This window comes from Eleginops maclovinus, chromosome 3 (assembly GCF_036324505.1).
Source record: "Eleginops maclovinus isolate JMC-PN-2008 ecotype Puerto Natales chromosome 3, JC_Emac_rtc_rv5, whole genome shotgun sequence".
Classification (NCBI taxonomy): domain Eukaryota; kingdom Metazoa; phylum Chordata; class Actinopteri; order Perciformes; family Eleginopidae; genus Eleginops; species Eleginops maclovinus.
Genome location: NC_086351.1, coordinates 7368253 through 7391772, shown reverse-complemented (window position 1 = coordinate 7391772; position 23520 = coordinate 7368253). Strand labels below are relative to the sequence as shown.

Here is a 23520-nt window from a genome sequence, read left to right as displayed (position 1 = left end):
TGAATAGGGTCTTTGTATATAGGGTATTTTTGTAATATCAATCAAACTGGTGTTTAATTATTATTTTGGGTATGTAAGAAATCTGTGTTTGCAAATCATGTATTTCCTTGTTTCTTTACGTCCTATAAGTGACTTAAAAACAAGTAATGCTGGTGAGTAAGGACTTTTGAAGTCAGACGTTTCATTGACATCTGGGAGCTTATAATTTCGACATATCCAGCGGCAGTGAATGCCTCCTTCCTGAATGCTTGTAAACCTGGTTATTATTTTCTATATCGAGGTGAACGAAGGGTAGTGCAAATCAAGTCCAACAAGCCATTTCAGATCCCCCCCACAGTTGCCAGGTTTAGAAATGCCTTCTCAAAATATTAAGGTGGCTATAGCTGATATGTTCGAGGGTCTGTCAAGGAGTAACTTTGACGATTTCTGCCACGAGCTTTTGCATCGCAAAGAAGGGCCGCGGGTCGCTCGCATCCGGGTGGAGGGCAAAAGCTACTTGGAGATCACAGACGTCTTGGTGTCCACCTTTACGGAGAGCAGAGCTGTTGGAGTAGCTGAGGAGATATTGAGAGAGATTGGATGCAACGAGGAAGCAGAAAAACTCAGTAAGCATCTTAATACTGCTACTTGTCTTTGCATCAGAATGAGAAGAGAACTGAATCATCTGCAGATCATTGAACACTAAATGTCTGACAACAGTTCACAACGTTTACTCATAAAGGCGATAATATGTAGGAGGCAATATGTTTCTACGTGACTAAGTTGTAAACCATTGTTGGTTTGCCTGAGTTGTTTCTATCTTGTTGCCTTGTGCTTTAGGCTACTGTTGCATAAATGTAGTTTCCTGGAAGTTACGTAATTGACGACCAGAATGTTTCCTTGTTTCAATTGAATAGATCTCACATTTCTTTAAACAATCTAAACCAGGGGTGTCCAAACTTTTTTCACAGAGGGCCACATACATAAAAATGTAGGGGGAGCTGGGCCACTTATTGAGGTGAATATTGTCTCAAAAGTTAAGTTATAAGTTAGTGAAGTATATCTTGTAGCGATGTTTGTGAAGATGATGAAGAAGTCTCCGGAGACACCAGCTTGTATATTGTAAGAAATAATAATCAATTTTCTATTTTATTTTTTTACAGTCAGAAACACAACTGGAAGACATTAAACATCTCCTTTTGACAGTAAGTTGGCATGTCCAGAATCGGTTTATTATATGTAAAGCATTTGTCGTTAAGAGATACAATACACATTTCATTTTTTTCTTATGTCTTACAGCTGCAAAACCCTGAGCAGGAGCTGTAATGAGTGGGTACGATATTGGTGATAATGCAACATCTCGGAATATGATTCGCTGACTGAATGCCGGATGTTTGAAGGAAACAAATTCATATAATTTATATCAAAAGCTTTAATCTGAATCATGTTATTGTCCCTATGAAGTTAAATGTTTTTAATGAAATCAATGCCATTGTTTTGGTCTGTATTTTTTCTCTATTTTACTTCTACTTCCATCATGCCCAGCAAGATTATTGTCACACAAGAGGGTTACTGCTACTGAAACTGAAACACGTATCAATGCACTGTTCTCTGACTCTAGGCATGGATACTCAAAATCATCCATTTAAAGATTTTTTCTCAAACAACCATTTGAAAAGAACACAAGCAGGTCTTCCTGTAAAGGAGCTGTCTTATAGGCCCTGACATGTTTGTCCTGTTTATGCACTTCTACATGCAGCAGCCTGCATTACAGAAAATGCTCTTTAAATGAAAGTGTTAATGGCTGTACCAGTAAAACATTGAGGCATCATGTAGGCTTAGGCTACACTTAACAGTTGCTACAAAGGGATTTGTAAGATTTAAAATAGATCAGTTACACATTTTCATCTGATCACAATCATGGTAGTTTAATATTGAGTGTCTGCTAACCAAATCCAGGCCATTTTTATTTGTTTTTCCCCTTATACTACAGCTTCTCAGCAGACTTAGACCACAGTAACATGATGTTAGACTACAGTGTAATAAATCCCAGATTTTATTGTTGACATCCACCTGGATTCATCTTCACCTTCTTCTTATAGAGGCATTACTGTCTATGTTATAAATGTGCACGTCACCTATTGCACGTCTATCGGTCCTGGGAAAGGGATCCTACTCTGCTGCTCTTCCTGAGGTTTTTTTTTCCATTTTCCCATTGACTGTGGGGTTTCTTTGGAACTTTTTCCTTGTCTGTAAAGCTTCCTGAGACAAATGCAAAACTTTGATTGAGTGCAGTGATATAAGTAAAGCAATAAAAAGGTCGACCTGCATCTGACACTTTCTCTGATGGCTCCCTTTTTTTTGTCGGCTATATAATGTGACATTTAAGACTTCATTATATGTCCAAGGTCAATGTACATTTTGCTGTGGCAGACAGCTTTGATAGGAGTCAAGCATCTCTCTTCATCATGAAATAAATACTTAAATGTAGGTGCAGTTTTTGGGCAAGCATTCAACTCTGTTGGTTAAAAGATTAACACGTGTTGTTCTGCTCTCTGTAGCCATTTCTCATGTCTTTCAGTCTTGGGGTCTCAGGCCAAGGGACATATGTCTGAGCCTATATATAGGGTAATGTCTCATATGACTTACAAATGCAATCCAGTAACAAAAGACCAATGCCAATTTAAGCCAATATTCACAATGCAAGGAGGTATGTTTATCCAGTAGCCTAGTCAATAACCGATAGTTCATTGGCAAAAATGTGGATAATGTCCTTTTTAGTCATTCTTGAAGCAAAAAGGCAAATCATTCACTGGTTAGAGCTTCTGAAACTTAATGATTTGCTTCTTTTTTGATTAAACTGTTAATTGGGGATAAAGAAAATAACTGTCGGTTGCATGAAGGCTATTATAGAGTATCTTGGACTACATGTATGTCTACGTGTCTACTGCAGCCTGTATAAATAATATCTAAAGTATATAACCTGTATTATTGACATACCTATAATGATCATTATAGTTTCCCGACTGCATTTGAAGGCACCATGAGTCTTCCTTAAAACCCATTCTAAAAGTGTATACGTTTCAAACCCTCCAACCCGGCAGCAGTCAGTTCACAAAAAAAGTAAGCCAACTCTGTGCTTCCTTTGCGGCTGGTCTGGGAGAAAAAGTCACGGCGGTGGGACTTTAGTGATGAGAAATGGCCCAAAAGGACAAACGAAAGGCTGTAAAACGCATGTTGGCTAACCTGTCAAATGACAACTTTGCAAATTTCGTCGACGAGCTTGTGCACCGCAAAGCGGAACCGCGGGTCGCACGCATGAGGCTGGAGGGGAAAAACTATTTAGAGATCACAGACGTCCTGGTTTCCACTTTCAATGAGAGCGGAGCTGTAAAAGTGGCTGCGGAGTTATTGAACGAGATTGATTGCAACAAAGAAGCAGAACAACTGTGTGAGTAGGCCTATGTCTTGTTTTGATGCAGAATAAGAACGTGCTTTTTTCGACTGCACAACATTGAGCCCTAAATGTTTGCTTGCAGTTAAATGATCGGCAATTACCACCGTTTAATCGATAAAGTGTATTTTAAGTAGCCTTTATACTTATATTCCTACGCAGTTGAGGAAATGTAACACAAAACACAAATAAATAAAATTCACACATTTTAATTAGTATATCATAATTCATGCGATGTGTACTTACTGCAACGTTAATCTTTTGACATCTATAAAGCGTTACAAACAAATACATAGGAACATGTGTTTTACTTGAAAAATGTCCCACCACTTTGTACAGAAACCATAAATCATAAAAGCTTTGAGTCTAGATAAACATTAACAGTATGTTTGTTCATGTGTCCTATGTTTACCTGTAGCCCATGTCCAATTGTAATTCTTTTTTTTGTTTTGCTAATGGTGTCGTTGTTTCTTTATTGCAGTGGAAGTGACAGAATTACAGCCCTAAAAACCCTGGTTCCAGTGAAAGTGAGTTGTTTCCCTGTTTAAAAAAAAAAGATATACCGTCCTTGTTATGTCTTCAAAAAGACTGCAGTTGAAAATAGGCATGTGCACTTTTGACCACCACCTGTGTTTTTCCCTCTGTGGCAGCATGTAAACATTTCTGCTGAGAAAACGTCTGGCAAAAACATGCATTTCATTATACACACAATGTGAGGCGTTAGGAAGCTCTTTGTAAGACAACATGGAGGAATGATTACAAACTAAACTGTTTCAGTGTCGTTCTGACACTACTCTTTCTTCAGAGTCAGATAGGTAAAAGGATTAAGGCAAACACATACGGTATAGAGTAAATCTAGGATAGTGTACAACTTTTGTTTGATAACTGTCTGAAAAGGAGTCAAAATCTATTGCATAATGGATCCAAAGATGGCAGTTGAGGTATAATGTTCTACTATATACACAGGAACACACACAACTCTTAAAGTTAAAGAGATATACAGTAAGTACATAAAGTACAAGTAGTGCATCCATCAAGTGAAATATATAAGGACATGTGAGACATGTCTGCCTTCCTGCAGTGAGTACATCATTCCTCCACCTCCAGCAGAAAGTGATTTTGGGTTTTGGATAATGCACAAACATAATATAAATCTTTATATGTATAGAACTGTTTAAACATGGCACATTACATGAACATAAACAAAGCACATAGGAGCATGGGATGATTGTGTGAAGATAAACATTGATCTCATGCCCAAACCCAAGCTCCTTAGAAATCCAATCCAAGCATGCCTGTTGATGCGTCCTACATTAAATCTGTGTGTCAAATTATTATTCTGTAATATTTCTTACTCAGTATCTTAATGCTACATGGTTTTGTTTCTTTAAAGATGACATTTGTTCTTATTTTTCTGACAGCTGCAAGACATCAGGACGTGTAGTGAGTGGATGCGGTATCCATTGGTGATAATGCAACATCTCAGAACATGTTTGAATGCCAGCATCACGGATGTTTGCTCGTACTTTCTTTAAGAGATAGAACAAACAAATCAATATAATCTATATCAAAAGCTCCCATCTTAATTGAGATATCCATAACAACCAACAGACAAAACGGTGTATTTGTGGAGCATTCAGCGGTTCTCTATGTCACATTGAAGTTTTAATCCTTAAGTTTTTAATGAAATCAAAGCCATTGTGTATAATCAATTTTATTGTCTCTCTATTTTCCTCGTCTTTCGCAACATGAATTGCCCAGCAAGAATATTGTCACACAAGAGGGTAATCTGAAACTCAAACACTAATACATTTGTACTCTGTTGTCATTAAAAAAGGTATTTCTTGGGTCTTTTCATTTGTGACTCTCGTGATTTTAAGGCATGACAAATGAGTTTTCCTTTTAAAACCTTTTTTTCCCTTTACATTAATCCACTGAATCAATGGAAGAAAACAAGCAGCTCTCCATGTAAATGAAGGTGTCTTAGAATATACATCTGTATGATGCCCTGACACAATTTTGCACCTCCACACAAACATATCCCTAAAAAGCAGCTTGCATGATACATACAATGCTCTTTAAACTAAAGTCTTAATGGCTATTCCTGCCATTATAAAGACAAAGCGTCTCATAGGCCCATAGGCTACCTTTTACAGTCTATAAAAGGGACTTATTCATATTGATAAACACCATAGGCCTAATAAAGCCAATTCTATTAATGTAATTCAATATTAGTCTTTTTTTCTCAGGGGGATTTACAATCAATGATACCCTCTGACTTTAGAGCCTGCATATCTGTAAGCAAAAAGATCCCATACTTACCAAAATGATAACCACTCAATTCATTAGTATGCGTATTTACTGTCACTTTGTCTCATCGTTACAGGCAGCTAGATTCTGGGGGGATTCTGTCCGACCAGGCGTTGGGACAGAGAGTGAATAGAGATACTATTCAGAGATGCTGTATGACAAAACTAATGTGATTTGGGAACATTGAGCAATATAAATCTATTCTAGTACACCTCCACAATGGAATTATGATCAGTAAAAACGGCCACAATATGGGACCTTTACTTTCCCACTCCACATCACTGAAGCTATGGCTCTACCCTGTGAGTTTGCAGCCCGTGTTTGCAGCCCGTGCATGCAGCGTCTTGTTTGTAACATTTCAAGTTCACTAACATGACCCACCCGCATGTCAATGAGTTGATACATTATAGAGGTTACATAAAGTGCTGCCTACATATACTGTCGGTAATACTAACACTAAGTACCTATCCCAATCATAGCCTTGGTTGTAGGCACCAAACGTTTTATTTACAGGAGATAATCCCTCCTGGCATGACAGCCCGACCTTTGGCTTTTCCCACTGAGGGTTGTGTCTATTTTCCCTTTCTAAACCAAAAGCATTGAAAAAAAAATGTAAGAAATGGATTAAACGATAAATGATGTACTGCAGTACTGCAGAGGGGCGTATCGTTGGATTAATGTAAAGCTTATCAGTTTTGTGAATTGAGTAAGGCTAAGTTGTCTTTATTCTTGAAAAGATACGTACTTGCAAATGACAAGGTATTACAAAATGAGATGCAAGCATGCATAGCCATGCTTTGGTGTTTAATTTTAGCCAAAATGAACTGCCGACACTGTCAAATGAATTTAAATCGTGTCTCAGACGATACTATTTTTCAAACATGAATTAAACACTAATACTGTGCATGTAAATCTCGATAGGCCCTAAATTGGGATTTTTTATGTTTAACAGTCTGTTGCAAAAATTCAAAAGGGGTTAAGCGTCTTTCTTCATCGTGAAATAAACACTGAAGTTTAGGTGCAGTTTTTGAACAAGGATTCAGACTTGGTTAAAAAAAATGAGTACACACATGCTGTTGTTCTCTTTGTAGTTGTTTTTCAAATCTTTTAGTCTGGGGGTCTCATGCAGATAAAAAATGTAAATCCAGTAATAGGGAAACCAAATAACAATACCAATTTAAGGCAATATTTGCAATGCAGTATGCAGTTTAGCCTACTGTAGCCCATTCAATAAACAACAATTAATTGGCAAGAATTTGGATGATCCTTCAGTCATTTTTGAAGCAAAAAGGGTAACATACAGCCGTGGACAAAATTGTTGGTACCCTTCCGTTAAAGAAAGAAAAACCCACAATGGTCTCGGAAATAACTTGAAACTGACAAAAGTAATAATAAATAAAAATGTATTGAAAAATAACGAATACAAATCAGACATTGCTTTTGAATTGTGGTTCAACGGAATCATAAAAAAAAACAATATACTGAAACTGGCCTGGACAAAAATGATGGTACCCCTAGAAAAGACTGAAAATAATTTGACCACAGGGTCATGTTAAACTAAGGTGTGTCCTGTTATTGGCATCACAGGTGTCTGAAAGGTAAAACTGAACTGCAGATCACCAAACCACAAGGGGCTCTTTTGCGATTCAAAAATGGTACAGATTCAACTTTTATAGGCAATGGATTGGCAGATTGAATTACTAAAAAATGGCCATTTGTTGCATGATACTGTAGGTGTTGGTGTACGTAGTGCACGTATAGCCATACAGCTCTGAAAAAAAATAAGAGACCACTGCAGTATTATCGGTTTCTCTATTTATAGGTATGGGTTTGAGTAAAATTAACATTTTTTAAATATATTCTACGACAACATTTATCTGTGTTGGAATTCAACTGACACCGGAATGGAAGCAATGGCTTCCATACGTTTAGAGATTGAGATTTAAGAACAATTGGAGTGGTTTCCAGAGCTGTATGTGCTATGGCAGCGTAAATAATATTGAATGTATATAACTTGATTGATACATCCATAATGATCATTGTAATTTCCCGACTCCATTTGAATGCACCATGAGTGTTCCTTAAAACCCATACTACAGACAGTTACAAACCCTCCATCGTAGGAGTCAGCTCACGAGAAAAGCCTTTGCGGTTAGTCTGAGAGGAAAAGTCACGGCAGTCCGACATTTGTTGGTGAGAGATGGCACAAATGGACAAACGAAGGGCTGTAAAACGCATGTTGGCTAACTTGTCAAAGAAAAACTTCGACAGTTTTTTGGACGAGCTTGTGCACAGGAAAGCGGAGCCGCGAGTTGCACGCAATAGGGTGGAGGGAAAAGATCACTTAGAGATCACAGATGTCCTGATTTCCACTTTTGATGAGACTGGAGCTGTGAAAGTCGCTGCGGAGTTATTGAACGAGATTGAATGCAAAAAAGAAGCAACACAACTGCGTGAGTATCATAGGTTTGATGCAGAATGAGAACAGAACTGTTCGACTGCAGAACATTGAGCCCTAAATGTCTGCTTGCAGATAAATGATCGAAAATTAACAAAGTTTAATCGATAAGGTGTATTTGAAGTAGCCTTAAATCTTATACTTCTACACAGTTGAGCAAATTTAACTCCCCTTTCTTTACTTTCACTTCAGGGCAGGATCCGCCCAACTTGCTTCCTTTAGTATAGAGTCATTTCAGTTTATATCTTTATTTAGTTATACTGTATAACCCAATGATAAATTATTCCTTTAAAGAGAAGACACAAATAACATCCTTTTATGTAATCAAAATCTCCGTGGTTAAAAAAGTAGGCTTTTGCATGCAGACCTTTGAACCCTCCATTGTGCTTTTCTTATACATACAATAGACAACTTAAACACATGTGCATTAAGTGAACATTATTAAACCAAACGAGAACTGTGGACTTTGTCTGCCATGATTAACATTAAACATGCATTAAATCATTGGTACTCTCATGCCAAAACCCAAGCTCTGAAATTAGAAAAAACAATCACATTATCTTTGTTAATGTGTCATTAAACCTTTATGTCGAACGGTTATTACATTACATTGCTTTCAAACGTTTTCCTTTTTTTTTAGTGGCAGATACAGGTGTAGAGAAGTTCTCAGAACCTGGATCCAGTAACAGTGAGTTGTTTTCCTGTTTTAAAAAGACAAACAAACATCTTTTCATGTATTCAAAATGTCCTTGGGTTAAATGAAGTAGGCATGTGCACTGTGTTTTCCCTACTGTGGCAGCATGTCAACATTTCTGCAGTGAAAACATCCAACAAAAGCATAATGACTTGATATTTAAACGTGGATTAAAAACAAACAAAAAAAAGCCAGTATGGAGTAATGACTCCAAACAAACTGTTTCAGTTTAGATTCGTCACTACTCCTTTTTCATCGGAGTCTCAATGGTGAAAGGCGTATCAAACAGATACAGGTTATAGTGTTGTTGAATAACTGGCTGAACAGGATTCCAAATCTATTGCATCATGGATCCAAGGCTTGCAGTTGCAGAACCCAATGTGCTTTAATGTTGTACTATAAACACAGGAACACATAAACACACACATATCTTGAAGTTATAAAAGTACAAAACGTACAAGTACTGAATCCATCAAGTGAAATACCGTATATTACAGTAAATGACAGTCCTGTCTGCCTTTCTGCAGAGCATGCGAGTAGATCATTTTTCTTCAATTTGCCATAACTTAATAGATGCTGCATATCCATTTTAAACCTTTTGATAATGCTGAGCAAACATAATATACATCTTTACGTATATAGTACTTTACCTAACACACATAAATTGCCTGAGAAACATTTCATCATGAAAACACCAGACTATACAATTAAATAAAGTAAATACATGCACAAGAGAGGAATGACAAAACCCAACAAATGAGTCCTACATTGCTTTTACATAATATTTTAATTAGCGTGCAATTTAAGTTAGTTCCGTTTGTTCATCATAAACAAAAACAAAAGTCCACAGAAGCATGATACTATTGTTTTAAGATACTCTTAGAAAACACATCATACATTACCCATAAAGCATGAGTAATCTCATGCTTAAACCCAAGCTCTCAGTTCAAAAAGCCTATCACAGCATGCAGTGATAATGTGTCCTATATTATACGTGTATGTCAAATTTTAATTCCACCATATTTGTTGCTAACAACGTCTCCCTATTTTAGCAGTGGAAGCTACTGGTGGACCATCCTCAGATAATGGATCAAGGGACAGTGAGTTGTTTATCTACATTAGGTTTTCCTGCTATTATAAAATAGAAAACTAGAGAAAAGGATAACATTTATTTTCCACCAGAACGAAAAGTCTCTAGTTCACATTAACTTAAAAGCCCTACACAAAGACATTGGAGAGATATAGCAGGGTTTGCAGCTTGGTTATGGGAGGAAAAATAAATAATAGACCAGCAAACGGAAATATTTTCTTCAAAATGAATACCAGGATAACATTTGATCTCAAACTGCACCCTTGATATTGACAACAACAGTGAGTTGACTTTTGTACAGTTACAAAAACACAAGTGTTATTAATGGTGCATGTTCTTTTGCAACCCGTCTTTTGAGACTTTGCGATATGGACATAATACCGTTTCCCAATGTTTCTGGTCAAATACCTCAATATTGCACCAAAATTGTAGGGTTGATTATTGGTGCTTTCACAAAATATGTAATGCAGCTGCTAAAACCAGGAAATTACACTTTTTACTTCATCCAAAATGCAAGAAAAAAGTGTAGTCTGACATCATGATGTCAATATGATCTATCCATAAATTGCCCAGCCCCAATTCATTCCCTTGAGATATTATCTTTGGAACCCAGACTCTTGACTATAAAACATACATCCTAGGTTACTTCATGACGAATATTTAGAAAAGGCCTTACTTACTTACTTACTCAAAATAAAGTCAAGGCTAAAGACCAATGTAAGAAACTGATAAGTGAAGCCTGGTTTTAAACGAATAGTTTTGACACTTTGGGGAAATATTCTTTTTTGGTTCTTTCTTTTACTTATATGAAAGGAAAGGTAACACTCTGAGGTTGAGATATATCAACCTTTTTTTGTAATTCTTGGCAAGAAAGTCAATATTTGCATGTCCCAAAGTTTCATCATAAAAGCAGAAGATGTAAGAATTGTATTTAATTGCGTTTTGAGAAAACAAGTTTGCAATTGATAGATGGAGACATTGTTCTTTCAGAAGTTCTGTGATGCTAAAAGGGTCAATCTACTTTTTTACAAAAAATAATTAACATTTCCTCTAAAACCCAGGAGTATGCGTCATGTTTGTGTAGTGCTTTATCCCAAGTTACTATACAGACTTATCAGGGACCTAAATGCAGTTAAAAATGGTCACACTAATACAATACACATACATTGGAAACATAGAAATCCCTGTTACAGAATATTAAATAATTTTCTTAGAAATGTATCAAGTTGGCTTCATGGTATTGTCAAAGCTTTACTCATTATTCCCTCTTTCCTCAGGTGTGCACTTTGTGGATAAACATAGAATCGAGCTGATCAATAGAGTGTGCTGCGTTGATGACATTTTGGATAAGCTCCTCGATGAAAACCTCATCAATCAAGCGATTTATGATGAAATCTTGGAAATTAAACCCACTCAGAAACAGATGAGGAAAATCTTCACTGGTCCCCTGAAAGCAGCAGGGCTTCGCGGCAAAGAAGTCTTCTATAAAATCATTGAGGAAATGGAGCCATATCTCATTGAAGACCTAAAGGGAAAGGAGTGAATGTTGCAGTGAATACATTTATTTACACCAAACATACAGTGTGCCTAAAAAAACAACAACCTATTAAACAATTATAACGGTGAAATATTAAAGTAAATGTCTCTGTAGGGGGATCTATAGAAAATATCTTCTGCAGCTTCATGTTTAATCATAGCTCTGGCCCTTTTCGTACACTTGGACCAGTCATGTTTTGTAAAATGTATAAGTTTTCCTGTTAGGGTAAAACCAGATTCAGCAAACCATTTAAGTCATTCATGAAATGTAATCATTAAAGAATTGTTTAGCATTCTTACCTGACATGTAATATTTTAATCGATTTAGTCTGCTTTAAACCTATTTTTAAATAAAATGAAACCTGCTTGATCATGAATGATTATCCTCAAATTTTGCATGCAGATTTTTGCTTTGATTATTGTCTTACAGTATGTTCTAAAGGATTCTCTTTAAGTGTTTTCCCATGTAAAAATATGTGTACTTTTGGAGGGTCATTCCAATGTTTTCTATTTTTAAATACATTTTCAATAAACTCCTCTAAATATTAAACATATCGAATGAATAGAGTGTTTTAAAAGTTGAAGCAAACATAATGATGTTATCAAGTTTACATATTAAGGCACGTTGCTTTCCTCCTATGTTTTAACAAAAATATACATATTATCCTTATCATTTATTTAACTCCAATTGGTGAGGGATACTAGAAGAAAGTAGTACTCTTTTAACGTTATCCATAAACTGTTTTTTACTAACGTTGTATAGCTCATACCTGCAAACTAGTCACCTTTCGGCGAAATTCGCCGTTTTCAACTCAAAATATGTCATTGACGTGAATCGTGTAGATCCGAAGAGTTTTTTTTTTAGGGGGGAGGGGGGGGCTGACCGACGACAGACCGACCAACCAATCAACCAACCATAGACTGTATAACCGAGTGTATAATGAGCAAGAAAAAAGTTTGCTATCTTCACAATAAATCAAATCTTTGTTCAAATGACTCGCGTTCCACGACCACCGACCAATCATAAGCAAGATAAACCACAGCGCGCGCTTTTTTACCCATCGGTCCCTCTTGGAGGGGAGTGCTCAGTCGTCAGCGAGTGGTTCTTCTGGACAATTTTCGGGATACGTTACAGATACAAGTTTTGAGGTAAGTCTAGTAGCAGCTAATCTGGCAAAAACATTGTATGCTGTATCATTTTAACGTTGCTGAAGTAAAATTATTTGAGCCAAATAAAGTGTATTAACATGCTTCAGCTTATCAGCTTGTTAGGTTGCTAGCTAACCTCAGTGAATTGTGTTAAAGTTAGCCTAGCTAGACCAGTTCTACGTCACCTCGTTCAATGCGAAAAGAATCCGTTTGTGAAGGCTGATCTCCACAGCATCCGTCCTGTTATCTGATATTACTGGCGGCTATGTCATTGTGGTCAGATCTGAGAGGGATGAAAACGAACACGTAATGAACAAATACACATCCGTGTGTGGTTTAGTGAGTAGCTAGTAGTGGTGCAACGGATCATCATTGATCCGTGATCCGTTCGGATCAATTATTTCGGTTTCATCAACTTTTTAGTAGCTACGAAAAGTTTGGAGTTACGAACAAAATCTACAAACGCTGGCGACCGTGTGTAGAGTTTGTTTAAAGTTCTCTTAAGCACATATAACGCTTCACTGTTGGAAATGACATGATTCATATTGCGCTGTGTTATGTACACAAGACGCAGATGCCTTTGAAACACGCGATCTAAAAACGAAAACATATTTTATATGTAGTAACAATTGTTGGCAATTGGCAGGTTTAAGATCCAGATTAGGTTCATGGTTGTGAATTATCTATGTAAATCGACTCTATAGATTACACGTTCATTCTACATGTTGAATGATGATAGCGTAATAAAAATATAGGCTATACATACAATGACAAAACTGCCGTGGGCTATATGTTATCCGTATCCTTTGTTAAAATTAATGTTCAATAGCTCTATGCCAATGGGAACAACAGAACGTGCGCATTACATATGGACCAATGCGACACGTTCATTACGGCCGTGGACCGATAAACACTCAGTATCGTACGCACACCAACCGGCATTTGCGTGTTTAACACCTTGTTTAACACTGGCGTTACCGCCGCTTAACTTAAATAATGAAGAACTGCTTTTAATTACGAATTGGCCGAGATCTTAACGTGCTGTTCATGCGTTTCCCATGAATAGCCTACTACTATAACTCGGAGCGGAGCAGGATATAATGCGCATGCGCGGCGTTGCTGGGCAACGTGTACAAAGCGAGAGTACAGGTCGTTTTGGTCAGAGCTATGAAGAGAATATATTTGAGGAAGCTCATACATATGATGGGTCACCTGCTGCCACCAGATGCTGACACAGACCAAGAAATTCTGCGTTTCAATGTTGACCAGGCGCTTCCCAGTTTTCAGCATGGAGAGGATGTTGTCAAGTGGTGGGCCGTCGTCTTCAATACAGGGAAGTACCCTGCACTGTGTCAGGCAGTCAAGGCTGCCCTCTCAATGTTCCATGGTGCCCTGGTTGAGTCTTCCTTCAGTGTCATGGGGACCATCATTGATCAACGATCAACGTCAATGAAGATCTCCACCCTCAGTGCTGTGCAGACTGTTAAATACACTTTGCAGACCAGGAACCAGACTGGGGTGGAAATGTTCAGAAGGGATGATTTGAAGTTTGGGGAGGTAGATAGGAGGTTGTGTTCTAACATTAGTGCAGCTGGAACTAGGGACAAAGTCCAACGACAGGAAAATCAGCTTGTAATCAGAGAAAGGAGGGTTGAGTTTGGCTGCCAGCCATCTACCAGTGCTGCTAGTAATAGGGCAGAGGTGGTGGAGAACGATAGTGTGGCCCGAAAGAGGCACATTGCCAAGCAGCGAAAACGGGCCCTTGAAAGGCTTGTCCAGGCCAAAAGGAGGAAAAAATGAAAATAATATTATGTTGATATGTTGCCAAATTTGGTCAATGGGATTTACTGTTTACCTGTCCTGAATGCTTTTCCCATTCAAAATGTTTTTAACTGACCAGTTTACGGGTCAATAAATGTGCCATTGTTACCATAAGAAAAGGTTGTCTTTTCCCTTTATTTTCTAATGGGAGTACACCAGAATGCTTAATTTACATGTTAAAATAGCAAAATTCAGCTGGGGGGGAGATGCCCCCAGACCCCCCTACAACGGTTTAGTTTGTCACCTTTTTCAGCCCTTCTGAGTTTGCAGGTATGCATTTAACTGAGCTTTATAACATGTGGTGATGTCAAAACAAGTTTGAATTGTTTATTTCTTAGTGTGGGGACCGTTAAAGAAAGACAGCATTACTCTTAAATGTATAGGAGACGAACAGAGGTATGTGTAAAGTCTAACAACAATACATTTTTCAACAGTTCCTTGATCCTTGAAAACTGCATTTCGTTGTCCTAGTACTTGTACTCTGTGCAATGACAATAAAGTTGAATCTAATCTAATCTAATCTAATCCTCAGCAGCAACTGATCCAAACACAATGGCGGGAGGAACGGAGAACAGCTATTACAGTATGTAGGCCTACACAGTCTGTTAGTCTGAGTTCAGGTTGGCTACAACAAGCCGAATGTGAAAGCAGAAACTGACTGGAAAACGTAATTCCTTCTGTTTTTATCATTTAGGAAATCATTCAGTCGACTTGCACAATAGCATGTTGTTGACTAATCAGTTAGTTTGATTATTGGGTTGATTTTACCGGACCACAGAACTTAATTTTCCCCCACAAAGAATCACGCAAAATCACCACATTAAACTTGTATTTACCAGAGATGTGCTCCTCAGTTGCTAAGAATGAATTAATTCAGAGTAAAAACACTTTCCTGTTTTGGTATATAAGGTGACTTTTAGTTTCAACCCCTTTTTATTAAATACATAGCGATTTCCTCCAAGATAACTACTTTGCCTTTTGCTTTTTCAGAGCTATTTGTGGATAAACATCAAACAGCACTAGTCTGGAGAGTAAAAAACATTGCACCAATTCTGGATGGACTGCATTCTTATGAAATTATCAATAGTGGGAATTATGAGGAAATCAAATCCCTCCATGGCCCTTTGGAGAAGATGAAGGCTCTCCTAAGTGGGCCTTTGAGATTCTGTGAACCTGAAGAAAAAGAGATATTCTACAAACTGCTGAGAAAACACGAGTCCCATCTAATCGATGACCTTGCTGATGAGTCTGAGAAACATAAGAAGATTGAGAAAGACATGGAGGTGAGTATATTAGTTATAAAAAGGGTTCTAATGAAAGTTTGGATATCGTATGTTGTGTCGCTCATATAATCACTGGTTTTAAGATGCAAACGGTGTATGCAATTGAGAATACTATTCTAAAGTTATATCAATCAAATATTTTGAATGAGCGGTCAGCCAAATATTTAAAAGAACATCACTTATCTTAACTCACCGTGATTTGGAAAATGTTTCTGAAATGGACGAGGAAATCCCTCACTGAGAAACAATATTCTGTAACCTGATGTTTGCAAACATGATTGAAAATGATTGACAACATTTCAAATCATCCACTGACCCATTGAGCCCTGTGTAAGAATGTATTTTCCTTAACCAAACATCAATTTATTTTGATTTGGGACAAACGTCCACTACGAAAAATAAACTGATTTGAATTTGGTGGAAAAATGTCATGGGATAAAAATGATTAACGATAAAGGTTTTACATTTTGGACAGATGGATGTAAACTGCTACTTTTGTGGAGGCTAACAACCACAATGCAGTAAATCTAGTTTTGAATATACAATCTAAAAGGTGATAGAAATAAGAAGACCAGTTTCTTGTATGTGAATCACACAAAGGCCGACATCCTATCCTGCATACACTCTTAAGATATGTCCATTTAACTTTACAGGTAGAAAATGTTTTCAAACTAGTGGAGATATTATAATTAATTCCCTCTGATGATATTGAATCCGATAGGAAGTAAGCGGGGCATCAATGGAGGAGAAGCTTTTGGAAACACTGGAAGATTTAAGTGATGGAGAGCTCGAGAAATTCAAGCGTGGCCTCCAAAGAATCTCATATCAGAGATTAAAGATGGCAGGCAGAGCTAACATTGCGTATCTGATGGTGGAGATCTACGGCCAACAGTGTATTGAGCTGACAACGGATATTTTAAAGAAGATGAAAGAAGACGATTATGGTCTGGAGCAAAGGTTGACCTACATCACTTTAGGATCCAAAGGTGTGAAAAGCCCTATATTATTACAAATGTAGTACTCCGAGTGTGGTTGTTAGTGTTATTGTACTTTTTCGAAATTCAAATTGCATGTGCAAAGTCAGGCAGCCATTTGAATCTGTGTGTTTGTTTTGAATGCTTTGTTTATAGAAGTATACTGTATAAACTGTGTAATCATTATCCTCTTACAGTGTCAAATTTAGATAACACCAAATCACAGGACAGGATAGAGACTATTTAGCATTGCACGCACACCGTTTAATTTAAACGTGTAATGAAACAAGTTGTGTATTTCTATTGTATTATTTAAAGCGTCTACAAAGACATTAAACTACAGAGTATACATCACTCAACAGTATGTCCTGCATAACAAATTGCTCTAATGCTACATTAGCGCTATACTATGAAGAAATGGACATAGAAAGTTACCATATGATTGAATTTTTCAAAGTAACATCATTTAAAATAAATTCTTGTGTCTTCAAAGGGCCTTCAAGAAGCTTGGATCTTGAGGGAAGTGAAAAAATGATGGTAATTCCTTACGTTTTTGTATGTGTTCAGCTTATTTGTTGATCATTTATGTGATTTTTCCAAAAGACATATCTTCACTTATTTTCCTCTTCAGCCGGATTCCAGTGGCTGGACTAAACTTGAACCTGAGATGAAACGTACAGATGAAGATGCAGCTTCAACTTACAGGTAGAAATAACTTCCTTAATACTGCACATTATCATCTTGAAATTTAGAAGCTTGGGTCTTGGGATTTCTTCACAGAAGAAACCCTAAGATCTGCTGCAAATATTACCCTAATAGTATTAATGCTACATTTTGTACCAAATGTAAACTCAGTACTTTTTTCATCACATTTAGCCTAAAGTCTGAAGCGGGAACCTTTGAATGCAGTGTCTCTGGCTTGCGCTGGGTCTGTCAGGAAAAGGTCAGCTTTAAGTACCAGTTTTGCTCTTGGGAGGAACACATGGATAGGATGGAAAGGATGAAATACATGCCTGCAGGTCCCCTTATAGACATCACAGTGATTGCTGGCAAGTTATTTGAAGTGTACCTGCCACACTGGATCTGCATAGGTAAGTGATCATGGAGGAAACTAATAAAAAAAATCAATGCAATTGTATTATCCACATTCATTGTTTGTGCTTTGTACTATGCAGATGACATCCCTAAAATACGGCAAAAGTTTGCAGTCCTGCACATAGATGACTGTGGAGATGTTGTGGAAAAAGTGTCTGTAATCACATCCTCCCATGTCAAGCTGTCTGAACCAGTTTTCTCTCCAAGAGCTGTCCTGATGAAAATGGGCTTTCCAGTGAAAATACACTGTTACATGCTGATCTATTCCAAACCCGACACAACCTGCATCCTTCTTCATGTTTACCTGATCCCGCTCGATCCTGCTCTTAAAGAGGTTACTGAATATCTTACTGTCACCGATGATTAACAGCACAACACTTAAAATCAATTCAAAACCTACAATGGAGTATGTGGGCCAAATTTTGAAAAAAGTAGTCCTGTTATGAGGGTAAAGTCATACCTCTGGTTGCCAAGCCAAGTCCTTACCTATCAAGCTATCTCCATCCAAAACTATAAGCTATGACTAGAAATATTTTGGCATCTGTTTTCTGTAAGGCTTGTATTGTCTGATGGCATCAGCTGTTTGCAATATGACTCTCAATGATGCATACATCGTTGACATATAACCTCATCATTGTGTTATAATCTGCTTCCTGGTAATACTTATCAAGCAAGATTTAGATGATCTCTCTAAGGAGAATTGAACTGTTTCATACGCTGCCATAAATAGTCAAGTCAATAACAGACTTGCCTTTATTGACTCTCAAAACGTTAAAGAACTTTTTTCCCGAAGTATAACTTTGTAACCTTTTCCTCAATTTCTATTTTGAAATGACAAAATAACATACAAAACATTTTAGTTTTCTAGATACTGACCCTAACGCTCTGTTTTTAAAACCTTATTGTTTCATGAATTTATTTTAAACCAAAGATGTTTCTTACTGTAAAATTCAATCAGGGTTGTGCTTACATTGTCTTTTCCAGACCATGGACAAGAAGAAAAAAAACTTCAAATTGATCCAAAAGCCACGCCCAGACAAGTACCTGAAAATGCAACAAGGTTTCAACCTCACAGCAGACATAACAACGGCCAAGATTTGCCCAGAGGTACAGTTTGCATTGTCAGTCAGCAATTTGATCCGTTCATAGTGAATTATGTTTTATTCTGGTAATAAATAAAGCTAAATCTACATCATCTCTTCTCTTTTTGTAATTAATGTATTGTTATGCATATGCATGGTCCTTCTTTAATAAAGACATTATAACAAGATATGCCATACAGACAATTTGCCATGGTTCAGTAGCCAAAATGTGTTAATCTGGGGGAGCAAATGTGAGAAAATGTGTGCTTGTAATTTAACAGCGGCATATCAAATTGTGGACTTATTCAAAAACTGGCATGCATATACCATCAACAGTTTAACAATAAGGACTTCTCCATTTGAAATAACCAGTATCATTTCTTCTGTTTGCCATGTGACTAATTCCTTTTTTTTTAATGACTGAAATCCTTAGTTTATTTCAATATTGACCCTCTCATCTGGTTTTATCATCTCCTCTATCTTTTATTTATTTTTCTCTTCACAAAGGAAATAACCCTCAGATATGATAGCCAAGACCCAAACTTCTATGAAGTGTACATTGAGAATCCAGACAGTAATTTCCACCTTACACTCTCACAACTTAACAAAGGGAAATGCAAACCACGATGTGAACCAGTATGGACCTGTGAAATTCGTAAAGGTCAGTGAGCCTTACTTGCACCATTTGAAAAAAGCCATAATGCAACCTGTCTAACGCTCCAAGTCTTTCACCTTTTAATTAACTAAGATGTTACGCAAATAAGTTTACATTAAATTAACGAGAGCCCAATCCCATTGTAAGTCTGAACATAGTAAAAAATAACTTTATTTCAATGTGTTGATTTTTGAATATCAAAAATCAATACTTTGTTTGTTCTGTGTTTCAGGTGACTTACGAAACTCTGGTGATTCAGATGGTAAGATGCTGCATATTAAGACATTTCAGGAATGTTTGTTTATACCATATTGAAATGTGAACATGATATTTCCATTATTTATATATTCATTTATATTTTCCACTGTTTATAAATGTCACATAAAAATGATTCTTTTTCTTAATGCAACACTGTGTATGCCTATTTCTGCAGTGAAAGAGACAGGTGGACAAACCTCCACAACTGATCCATGCGATGGTAATTATTTTCTATTCAAAGCAGTTTCTAAAGCAATCTTTGATTCAAGATTCAAAGTTTTGTTGTCATAACATACACAACTAAGGTCTTATTATGTAATCTATGAAAAACTTAAATCGCAGGTTCCTGCAATTACAACACATAAAAATAAATAAGTGTGAAAAACAACAATACAAATAGTGCTAGCTCAGCTGCGGACTCTCTCCACGGTAGTCCCATTGATGGTGATAGCGGCGTGTACCATGGAAAATGGGAAACTCTAACCTGGTGTTGTCAGTTTTACTGTGTAAATGATTTTAAAAAAGTATGCCTTAGAAGCTCATTTAAATGAAAGAAATTCAAACTTTTCCACACACTACTTTTGGTTTACAACCAGGAAGAGCAATTCTACGTAAAATGAGCACCACTTTAATTACTATAACGATTAATGAAAGTGATTTGTCTGCTGTGTCAAAAAGAAAGACAGCTATAAATCTATACTAGCTCCACAAATTGAAGCAATCCACTAGAGTATGTAGCGGTGGTGGCAAAGTCCATAGGGGGTTGGCCTGGGAACTGGAAGGTCACCAGTTCAAGTCCCCGAAAGACCAAGTGCCACCGTGGTGTCCCTGAGCAAGACACTGGTTACCTACTGGTTACCTACACTGCTCCCCGGGCGCCGTACATAATGGCAGCCCACTGCTCCTAACACTAGGATGGGTCAAATGCAGAGACCGCATTTCGTTGTCCCAGTACTTGTACTCTGTGCAATGACAATAAAGTTGAATCTTATCTTTGTGTCCAGCAGTGGCTCAGTCAGTAGGGGCTTGGACTGGGAATCGTAGGGTCGCCGGTTCAAGTCCCCGAACAGACTTGAAATATGGAAAGTGGACTGCTACTTGGAGAGGTCCCAGTTCACCTCCTAGGCCCTGCTGTGGTGCCCTTGAGCTGCTCCTAGTACTAGGATGGGTTAAATGCAGAGGACTAATTTCACTGTGTGTGCTCTGCTGTGTGCATGCATGTGACAAATAAAGAGGGTTTCTTCCTCCGATTCTATCTATCTAGAGAGAAGGTGTGTCAGTCTGTTGGAGTTTTTACAACTACACAAACACACGACAGGAAAGAGAACATAAACCCTACAAGTTTCATTTTGGCGTTTTATTAAATAACTCACGAAATTAGTGAAAGCTGATGTGCTGCCAACATTGTTGATCATTTTGTGATAAAAGCCATTGTATTTTATTTTAATGAATCAAAATAGTTAGATACAAAGTGTTTGAAGTAAGATGTTCAATCCATCTCTCATGCAATATTTCTTTTTATTATTTTCCCTTCAGTGGAATGGTCATCTGATGAGATGCAGGGGGTGAGTAAAGTTAATCAAAACAGCTTTAATTTGATGGGCCTCCCACAGCTGATGTTGCATTCAGATGAGCAGATGATATACTTGAATAATAACTCCCATTGTTGACTTTGAGTTCCTCAGGAGACATCTGTCACAACTAGAAAAGAGAGGCTTTTGAAAATGCTGAAAGATTTGGGAAAGGAAGACTTCAAAGCATTTAAATGGTTCCTGCTGAACATACATTTCCCCCCAGACCTCTCAAGCATCCCATACAGCGAACTGGAGAACAGTGACATGTTCGACCTGGTGAATCTGATGTCGCAGACCTACGACCAAGATTGCTTGGAGTTGACCAAAATGATTTTCAAGGACATAAACAGGAATGACCTGGTGCAGAAGTGGTCAGGATCCAAAGGTCAGTTGTAAAGAAACTGACAAGTGTTTAAATTACATTGAAGCGACTTACAATAAGTGCAATCAACCATGAAGATTGAAACTAAAAAATGTAAGAATCCTGCAAGGACATTTGTTTGCTACTGCATCTGCTTAACATTATCCAACCCTTTTTAGGTGCTTCATACAGACATGTGTTATTTTTTTCATTTTGGTTTATTAGCCAAGGTGCAGTCGTTAGTTTTCAGGCTACAACAGAATATGTGGATATTAACTGCAATCCCGATATCAGGGGAGCTTGTTTAACTATGAGACAGGATAGCAAACAGCAGTGTTGTAGTACTCGAGCGCGGGACTCGGACTAGAGTCCGACTCGTGAGCTAAATTTAGATACTCGTGACTTGACTTGGACTTGAGCACTAATGACTTGAACTCGGACTCCAACTCGTGCATTCGGACTCGCGATGACTCGAAAGGACTCGACTTTGTCATTAAAACCCTGAGGGCGGCGAACGCGCCTGCGCGTTTTAGCAACGTTTTCGATATGTTTCTATTAATATTTATGCCATAATACGGCGTAGAAATGTTCTGTTTCTAAACAAGCTTTCATTTAATGAAGGCTGGATGAAAATGATGATCACCTTGAACTAAAACCTTTTGATTCAAACCAAATTGTATATATTTTTATTGTTTTAAACCTATTGCAGAATTGCAGATGTGTTCAGGTTTATCTATTCAGCAACAAAACTTAAATATTTTCTTCAATAATGTAAGTCAAACTGAATTTTGCAAAGTTGTAAAGAGATTGTAAATAGTGGAAAACGATTGTAAATGTTTTTCAAGCATGCATATAAGTGCACATTGCTTCTGGGGTTAAAGGGGTAAAAACAAAACATCTTATTCCTATTTCCTATTTTTTTATTCAGTTTTTAATAGATTTTTTGTGTTTTTATATACATTGTTTCTGTTCTTTTTTTGCAGTCAATGTTTTTCTAATGCTCTTAATAAAGCATTTCAAACTACCTTGTTGTTTAAAGTTGCTCTACAAATATGTCCGTTTGGCTTATCAATGTACTGGATCCTTTGCATTTACCAGTTTGCAACAATAATGGCTGACTTTTTAATGTTAGATGGTCCAAAAAAAAATTCTAGTCAAACTTAGTCAAAAATCAATAGCTATGAAGCAAGGATAATTTGGTAAAACGCAAAGATGTAGGACAATTCTTATGTATTGAATACTTTTGTTTTTTATTAGTTTTTAAAAATCTTCTCACATGTGGAAGAATAGTACTGCTGACTTCTGTCTTTGTATGGAACATTTGCAGCATGGCAACAACAAAAAAAATACACTCCAGTAAAACCGCGCTGTCTGTCTGTCTGTTCTGTTCTGTCTGTTCTGTTCTGTCTGTTCTGTTCTGTCTAATCTATCTGCGGTTTTTTATATAGCTCCATATCTCACATGGCCCACATGGAAGAAGTAAAAGTGAACTTTATTGTCAATCCTTCAGTTTGTGTGTACAGAAATCCCTAACTAAGAAATTCCTCTCCCTGGTCGGACAGATGTTTAAAATGTATAATGTGCACAGATTAAAAAGACAATACAATTATAACGTTTACACTGCAAATGGAAAAATAAAAAACTACTCAGATGTGTGCTTAACACAGTTTGAAGGGAAGTTAAAACTAACACATGACTTAATTTATTAAATTAATACAAATAAAAAAACACAAAAAACCGTTTTGAA

At 37.2% G+C, this 23520-nt stretch overlaps 1 protein-coding gene across 1 annotated transcript; it reads left to right on the top strand.

Moving 5' to 3' along the window:
* Window positions 1-218: 218 nt before the first annotated feature.
* On the top strand, window positions 219-22797 carry pycard (PYD and CARD domain containing). Its single transcript, XM_063879096.1, has 20 exons — window positions 219-605; window positions 951-997; window positions 1143-1184; window positions 7944-8196; window positions 8842-8889; window positions 9948-9995; window positions 11263-11527; window positions 14745-14761; window positions 15482-15774; window positions 16496-16760; window positions 17242-17285; window positions 17380-17453; window positions 17625-17839; window positions 17924-18177; window positions 18828-18950; window positions 19433-19586; window positions 19813-19842; window positions 20014-20058; window positions 21375-21403; window positions 21524-22797. The coding sequence occupies exons 1-20, from the start codon at window positions 353-355 to the stop codon at window positions 21806-21808; spliced, it is 2784 nt and encodes a 927-aa protein (XP_063735166.1). The 5' UTR covers window positions 219-352; the 3' UTR covers window positions 21809-22797.
* Window positions 22798-23520: the final 723 nt, after the last annotated feature.